The sequence below is a fragment of the Pteropus alecto genome, unplaced genomic scaffold, assembly GCF_000325575.1.
Source record: "Pteropus alecto unplaced genomic scaffold, ASM32557v1 scaffold86, whole genome shotgun sequence".
In the NCBI taxonomy this organism is placed as follows: Eukaryota; Metazoa; Chordata; class Mammalia; order Chiroptera; family Pteropodidae; genus Pteropus; species Pteropus alecto.
The window spans coordinates 22,720,353-22,729,042 of NW_006442109.1; the positions used below are offsets into that span (position 1 = coordinate 22,720,353).

At 39.8% G+C, this 8,690-nt stretch overlaps 1 protein-coding gene across 1 annotated transcript in view; it reads left to right on the forward strand.

The window, feature by feature from the left end:
* The window catches only part of FBN1 (fibrillin 1), a 220,616-nt gene that overhangs the window by 199,121 nt on the left and 12,805 nt on the right, over positions 1 to 8,690 (forward strand). The window contains 6 exon segments of the mRNA XM_015595908.2: positions 1,121 to 1,243; positions 1,813 to 1,944; positions 3,848 to 3,973; positions 4,546 to 4,752; positions 6,366 to 6,491; positions 6,740 to 6,862. Coding sequence (XP_015451394.1) covers positions 1,121 to 1,243; positions 1,813 to 1,944; positions 3,848 to 3,973; positions 4,546 to 4,752; positions 6,366 to 6,491; positions 6,740 to 6,862 — 837 coding nt within the window.

Consider the following 8,690-nt stretch of genomic DNA (forward strand, 5'->3'; position numbering starts at 1 on the left):
CTATAGGCATCTGTCAGTATCCCTGGAAGGATGTATTGGAAAAGAAAGAAAAGGGAGGAAGTGTCTAGAACACTGGTTTTCAAAGGGTGGTACCTGGGCCAGCCACATCAGCATCGCCTACAAACTTGTTAGAAATGCAGATTTTCAGGCCTCACCCCAGATCTCCTGAATCAGCAACTCTAAAAATAGGGTCCAGCAGCCCTCCAGGCAGTTCTTAATGCATTCCCAAGATGAGAACCACTGGTCTAAGAAAAGGATGAAGTAGAGGTGAAGGTAGAGGGTAAAGTTGGTATTAAAGCAAGCTCTTCATTAGAGATGTGACCTATTGATACCCATGGTCAAAGTGGTTGGTGAGTCTTTAAAGGCTGTGACTAAACTGTGATTTGGTACCTCACCAATGTTCTCAGTCAGCATCAGTGGCCTTAAGGAGAAGAATGATAATCGAGATGGTCTGTTTCAATCCTGCTTTTCCAAACCATATTGTGATAGTTTCAAACTATGAAATCTACAGAAATTACTTTGATCCACTAATGGTAAAGTCGTTCCCATTTATTTAAGGCTCTAACCTGGGCATCAGTGTGAACTAAGTATCTCTGTAAGTGTAAAATAATTCAGAACACTTTTTTAGGCGTAAGAATCACTATTATTTCACAGGAGCCACTTTTATATGGGGAAAGGGAGGTGGTTAACAATGTTAGAGAGGTCTCCTTCCATTCTGACAACAGTCAACTTGGCTGAATGGGATAAAACTGATCCCACTTCATGTTACTTTGGGATTGGCATGTGGTCAACTTGAGACTTCAAAGCCGGAATTTTAGAAAAGCTCCCACTATATAGGTGACCTATAATTTCTCACTCACCTAAATAACCATTTATTATTACACAAGAACAACAAGCATAAACTGGGCCTGCGCTGAGAGAATCAGGATGCATGCTCACCCTACGTATACCAATTATAAAATAACCAACTCATTTTTTAATTCCCTGAAAACCAGAGACTGTATGGTCCATCCATGTTTATAAGAATGAAGCATTTCAACTTTTGGCAAAAGTAGATTTCCTTTTTTTTTTTTTGGTTTGTGGCCATGATTCATTGTTTTCTTACTACCTTCTGCTGCAGATATAAACGAGTGTGCCCAGAATCCTCTGCTCTGTGCTTTCCGATGTGTAAACACTTATGGGTCATATGAATGCAAATGTCCTGCTGGATATGTTCTGAGAGAAGACAGGAGGATGTGCAAAGGTGAGACATCCACATTCGAAGTCTTCTAAGCCAGGGAGCTTTAACACTATCTATGACTGGAGATGTCCCTCCAAAGCTTCTAATAGTAGAGGAGGTCTGGGAATGGGGGAACGCTGCTGTATTCCATGGACATTATGAGGGATGTCTTTGCTACCTTTCCTTGTAAATCGTAGTTTGATGCATCATCAAACTGAGTCGAGGGCTGCACTGCAGCTCCTTTTCAGTTCACTCTGCATTGCATGCTAGCCATTCTGCAAATGTGCAGATAGAAAGAAAAGAAGACATTTCCCCACGTTCCAGAGGTTCGATACAAAGCGGCTGAGACAGAGATATCCAATTCATCAAAAAGAACTAGAAACCATGCTTCCTGCTTTTGAAGAGGGTACCAGTTAGTTAGGGAACAATTTCGTCATCAAGTTCAAAGGTGATCAGAAGACTCCTTCTCATTCTTAGGAGGCCAACACCCAGCAACACAAAAGGAAATAAGTTACTTAATACTATTTTCTGTTCAAAAGGCAGGAAATGAATGTGGCTTCTTTTATAAATTTGTGGTTACACGTTCTTTCCAGATGAGGATGAGTGTGAAGAGGGGAAACACGACTGTGCTGAAAAACAAATGGAATGCAAGAACCTCATTGGCACGTATATGTGCATCTGTGGACCTGGGTATCAGCGGAGACCTGACGGAGAAAGCTGTGTAGGTAAGAAAATCTCTGCGGAAGGAGTTTGAGTGTTGGCAGTGACAAAAGACAATGGCTCTGAACCCTTATGGGTGCTGTGTTCTTCTTGGCCAGAGCTATTTTGCCCTCATGTTACAACTTTCTGTGGCAGTCCCCTTGCCTCTTGATTATCTATGAATTCCACGAGCACTGTCATTCCCTCCGAACTGGGCTTTGCCTATTTTCTCAGTCCCTTTTGCTGCCAGGATTAGAACATCAGGTGTTTTCTCTATATGCTTCCTTCATTTTTTTCTATTCCATTGTTGTTGTGGGGTCAGTTTTCTCCGCTGCATTGGAATGCCTCCCTATTGACCCAGCTTTGCTACTAGCACCCTGACGTTGAGTACTTATGCCAGGTCCCTGTGAATGAGGAATACCACTAAACCAGTGGGATCTACCTCCAGAGAATCTAGTCTTGTCTAGAGTGGGGCTGGGCAGTGGTATTTTATTCTAATGTGGCTTTAGCCTTGAAAACCACAGCATAGACCAGGGGTTGGCAAACCACAGCCTGAGAGGCAAATCCAGCCTGCCAGCCCATCACCTGTTTTGTAAATAGAGTTGTATGGGAATATAGCTATAACCAGTCATTTACATATTGTCCATGGCTATTTTCATGCCACAATGGCAGAGTAGAGCAGAGTAGTTGCAACCTAGACCATATGGCCTGCAAAGCCTAAACGATTTACTATGTAAAGATTTACTGTATAAATAATATGATATTACTATTACAGAAGAAGTTTCCTGACCTCTGCTTTAGACAATAAATACAGGAGAAAATTATTAGAAAATTCTCACAGGCATCCTTTTCCTTTTAAATAATCAATAAATGACATTATAAAACATATTTTATGCTGTCAGTCAAGAAGCTAAGAACCTCACTGTTCCCCTTACTCTGTAAAATACAGAATAAAACAGTAATTAAAGAGCAGTTTTTAAAAGCATAAAAAAAGTGTGTAGATTAATGATCACCTACTGGGTCTTCTAGGATCTGTGGTTCTGAACCTCAGCTGCACATTGGAATTGCTTGGAGACCTCAGGTTTCACCCCAGATATTCCGACTTAATTGGCCTGGGCATTGGGATTTTTAACCTGTTTCAACACTCTTTAGAGCTCATTCTCCAACTGTCTCCTCTCTTAATGAGATTTCTGCCTCAAAGGTTTGGAACTATTTTCAATGGGATCCACAAAGGCAAATTATTTATGATCTGTCTAAGTAATCATCAGATACTTCTAAGAATCTACAGCCATTTTAATGCTTTTTTTTTAACCTGAGAGACTTATTTATTATTTCTTAATAATATCGTTGAAGTACTACAATGAACATAATCAATACTGAATCGGCAGATCAGGCGAGACAAACTCCCTCAGGTCAAAACTATCGCAGACATTATTCTGATGAAATATTGTAAATTTCCGTGATATCTCGATCTTAAATTTAGTTTTCCTTCACTTGAAATAATCTTTTTGGAATCCTTTGTATGTACATATATGGAAAGTTTTAAATTTTATTAAGTGAAAAAATGTAAGTATACATAAAACGCTGTCATTTATGTTTAGGTATATAAAAGTGCTATCGATTATGTTTTTAAAAGGTACACACACATATGTATATATTTGCTTGTATGTGCATAATTCAATTCTGGAAGGATAAATTAGAAACTGGCAGTAGTTCTGTTGCCTTTCTGGAGGGGAGTTTGGTGGCTGGGGGATAAGGGAGAAAGGGGGACTTTTGCTGAATATGCTTTTGTACCTTTTGAATTTGGAACCACGTGAGTAGGTTTCCTATTCACAAACTAAATTTTAGAAAAAGAAAGAAAGAATCCATCTTTGTATACTGTGGTCAGATGACTCCTCTTGTTTTCGGTGCTTCAATGAAACTGCACAGATGAGAATGAATGTCAGACCAAGCCAGGGATCTGCGAGAATGGGCGCTGCCTCAACACCCTGGGGAGCTACACCTGTGAGTGCAATGATGGGTTCACAGCCAGCCCCGCCCAGGATGAGTGCCTTGGTGAGTACAGACAGCAGGATGCTTTTATAACCCCAGCCTCCACACTGGGATGCTTGATACCCAGTTCTCTTATTTGAAATAATTTGAGATTGTCAAAATTTGAAGAAAGGTTAAAAATGTTCATTTTTTGGAGATGACTCGATGACCGATTGTCCATTGGGTTTAGCACCACCCTGCAGATAAATTCTTCCTTTGCTAATTGTATCACTGAATCACTTGTTTGGAATTTCTTTCTCGGCTGCCTTTTTAAACCCTTGGTGCTCAGGATGTTTCCATGTGTTTCTCTGCTTCTCCCTCTCTAGCATGACTATTCCCCCATATTTCTGGGCACAGATAGAGTTGTAACCTTGTCTGAACCAATGCCTTTCTGCCTACTTACTGAATTTCTTATTTGCTCCCTCAGATGACATCTTTTCTCCCTTACTGCAGTTTCCAGCTTTTCCTTCTCGCTCCTTCTCACCCAGGGTAAAGTGTTACATCCTTTTGGGTTTCATATCTGACCAAATTTTTGATACCTTGCTATGCTCATAAAATATCCTAAAATCTTCTTTTCAATGTAACGTCCCTTCCAGACAACCGGGAAGGGTACTGCTTCACCGAGGTGCTCCAAAACATGTGTCAGATCGGCTCGAGCAACAGGAACCCTGTCACCAAGTCTGAGTGCTGCTGTGATGGAGGGAGAGGCTGGGGTCCTCACTGTGAAATCTGCCCCTTCCAGGGTACTGTGGCTTTCAAAAAACTCTGCCCCCATGGCCGAGGATTTATGACGAATGGAGCAGGTACTTCATTTTGTTCTGATTTATGACCAATGGAGCAGGTACTTCATTCGGTCCAAAAATACTTGCAGAGAATTTGTTTGTCTTATGAAAAACAGATGAGAATATGGAATCTACAATATGGACGTAGGCTGAGTTACATACTTGAGGTCGACAAAAATTCTTCATTATGGTGTTTTAGACATTCAATGCCATGTTGCCAAAGCGTCCTTGATCCACCTGGTTAAGTTGTGTGTGCTTGGGTCTCTGCCTCTGCATTATGAAGAGTTCTCAACTTTTTAAACAGAAGTTTGTTATAAGTGTTGTTAGTTACTCAGAATATAATTTTTAGATAAACCTTGAAAGAAATGATCACTGAATTCTTAAACGAGTACACCAATATGTACTTTAACTTTTAAAATTTACTGAAATAGTCCGCATGAAAGAAGTATAAACAGTACTGATATTCAGATAACATAATTGCCTCTGGAAAAACACAAGCTGCTTTAACTTGGGAGGGATGAGGAGGCCTTAAAGGTGTCTGAGGCAACTCTGAAGAAGACTTCTGGGAATAGGAACAGTAACTGCAATTGTTTTTAGTTTTGTGAAAGAGAGAGACATTTTGAGTTTCTTGGGAGGGAATTGGAAGAGGCAGTGGAAGAAGGAGATTAAGTAGGATTTGTGTTCATGTTAGAAAGATGTGGCTAAAGGTAGAATAACAGAAATGGATGCGGTAAAAGAACTAGATAGATTAGATGGGGTGGGGGCAAGGTAAATTTATGATTCTTTGGAGGATTTGAAAATGAGATGGTGGAAAAGACTCATTTCTTGAGAACAATGAGAGTATGGTAAATTTCATTTCAGAGTAAACTTGAAAAAATCAGGAAAAATATCAACTGTTAGTATAAAATGGTTATTTGGCAATCAAAGGCTAAGAACTCACTTGGTATTGGCACCCCACCAAGCAGTAAGGAGATAGATGGGTCAAGAAGGGGAGGACAGTGGCTTTAATGCTCAACAGTGCATATTGACCAAACCTTTCTCCCTTGGTGGAGAAGTGAATAAGGGTCTCTCTTCTTTAGCAAGCCGCAAAAACCCAGCCCAATAAGTTTGGTCCAGTTTCTCCAATATTATGCAATTTGATTTTTTTTAAGGTCAATTTTAAACACAACAAAAAAGGGTAGAAAAAAATTTCTGCCGATTTTAGACATGCAATATTAAAAAAAAAATAAGATTTTCTTATCAAAAGGATCCATTGCTGTGATTCATTTATGGGATGTCAGTCAGCAAAAGGCAAGCTTGACATTAGATGGTGCAAGGAACTAAATATGTCTAGATGAAGGAGTTGGTTTATGGACCCAGAAGAGAAAAACCCTATAAATTTAGAAGGACAATTATTTTCAAAGTTTTCCCTTAGCCTAATTAGTTTACCACTGTAGTCTGATAAAGTTGATCTTTGCCTTTCGATATAGTTACCATTACATGTAAGATTATGCCGTTATTCCTTTGGTTTAATTTCTCAGATCCATAATATAGTAACATAGTTTATTAGTTTTACACTGAAGTGAACCCTACATACTAATGTTGTCTATTTTATAATGTTTTTACTATATTAATTTCTATTTATTAAATTATAGATATTGATGAGTGCAAGGTTATTCATGATGTTTGCCGAAATGGAGAATGTATCAATGACAGAGGATCATATCATTGCATTTGTAAAACTGGCTACACTCCAGATATAACTGGGACTGCTTGTGTAGGTAAGCATTCTATTTCTGGTTTACTTCCGAGTGGAAATTGTAGATTATGGCAAAAGAAAAAAATCCTCAAACTAAAAAACTCTAAAAAGCCTGTGTAATGTCACAGGAAAACATAGGCAATAATTGAAGACTACACAGAGTTTACTTTTTCTTTTCTCGAAACTAAAATTATTTGTTAGACCTCATGGATATTGAACATTTAGGCATCTTTTTAGATGAGCAGTCACACTGTATCTCTTTGATCATAGATCTGAACGAGTGCAACCAGGCTCCCAAACCCTGCAATTTTATCTGCAAAAACACAGAAGGGAGTTACCAGTGTTCATGCCCGAAAGGCTACATTCTGCAGGAGGATGGAAGGAGCTGCAAAGGTAAAGTAGAATGTGCCTTCGCCCACTCACCTGCTTCCTGGGCACAAGTTTGCATCTCTTGTGCCTTTGAAGAATCCATAGGCGAGCTCAAAGACCTTCTCTACAGGGAAGAGGTGCTTCCCTGTGTTTACTGCCTCCACGGGGCTTCTCTGTGCTGGAGGCAGGACGCTGAGGTAAGGGAGATGGCAGAATGCCAGTGGCAGCAGCCATCCTCACTGTCTGCTCTATGGGCATCCATGGGGGCCATTCCTGAGAGTCTCAGAGATAGCAGGACCAGTTCTACGAGGCCCAGGAGGGTAGATTCCTATTTGATTACCTCCATTTTGCTTTCCGTCTATTGCATTTATGTAGTCAGTCTGTTCAACAACTATATAGCCTAAGTCTCCAGCAGAGTCCAGCCTCAGATTAATCAGTGCCATGATCCTAGAGGACATTGTGCCTAACGAGGTAAGCACTTTGTCTAAGCTTCTGTTCTGCAAAATAGGGCCATCCCTGCCCTCTAAAAGCTTATCTAAGACATAAATATCACAAAGAATTAAGAAACAGCATGAGGCTATGCAGAAATCCTTCATCAACCAGAAGTTATCCTTTGCAAATTTCTGTTGGTATAAATTTACCCTTGTAAACATCTGCCTCAACAATAAGAACTTCATATATTGAGTGAATAATGCAAGTGAGTCATGCTTAAGGATGATTTGAAAAATGAAGGGTTTGGAGAAGGTAGACCAGATGGCAGAGCAAGAGTTAGAGCATTCTGCCATGAAGCCTTGAAGGGAAAAAAGGGAAGTAAAGAAAATTAAATGGTAGGATGCAGTGGAAGTGGAGAGCAGAGAGAAGTAACGCCTCCAGCCACTTCCCTGTGTCTATGGGAAGGAGGAGAGTTAAGAGGCTGGTCATACAGGATGATGAGATGGACAGTGGCCTGAGGTGTTCCTGTGCAGCAGAAATTTTATATAATCCTATTATTTGGGGAGAGGAAGTTGAGAGACCTACTCAATACTTTTATCTTAAATGAAGAGTTATTCATAGCTTTGTTCCTCTCAAACACAGAACTTATTCTGCATCTGTGGTTCAGTGACTTCTGGGCAGTGTGAGGCCACAACTCCAGGCCATAAACTTATACATGTAAATGAATAACCATATTCAAGGGGAAACTTTTCTCTCTGTATCAAGCAAAACAAATTTATAGCACCTTTCTAATCGGGGGGTGGGGCAGAAAATCCTCAAAAGTTTCTAGCAATTAAGAGACAAAATGAAAATTAAATGTATAGTGGTAATTATGTTCTTTCATAAAGTATTAAAAGCATCAGTAACACTCTCTTTATGATTTTAGGAATGCAAAAAGCAGCTATATGATTTTTACAGATCCACTTACAAAATAAGTCCCTTTCTCCTGTTTTTCCCATGAGGTCTAAATTCTTACACATACTTGGCATATATAACTAAAAAGCAAAATAAGTGATGTAGTTATATTGATTAATGAAATATTGAGGAAAGAGGCTAGAAGGATGACCTCTGGGGAAATGTGGGACCAGCACTTCATTCTGAGAGCTGGGTAAAAACCAAATATGAAGAGAGGAGAGAAAAGACATTCTTGGAGGTGAAAACAGCGAGTGTTGCTGTTCTGAATGTGTCATAATTATATAATAGTGTTGTAAGAAGTCACTGAGTTTTCTCCCTCACCTGTTTGCAGGTGAGCTTTAGCAAGCATGGAATGGTGCTCTAGCAAGGCCCTTTGGGTCATAGAGAGGGGAGGCCACCCTGTTGACAGGAGGCATATAACTGTCAATAACACAGAAACCAGAAAAGCAGAAACATCAACCCTTTA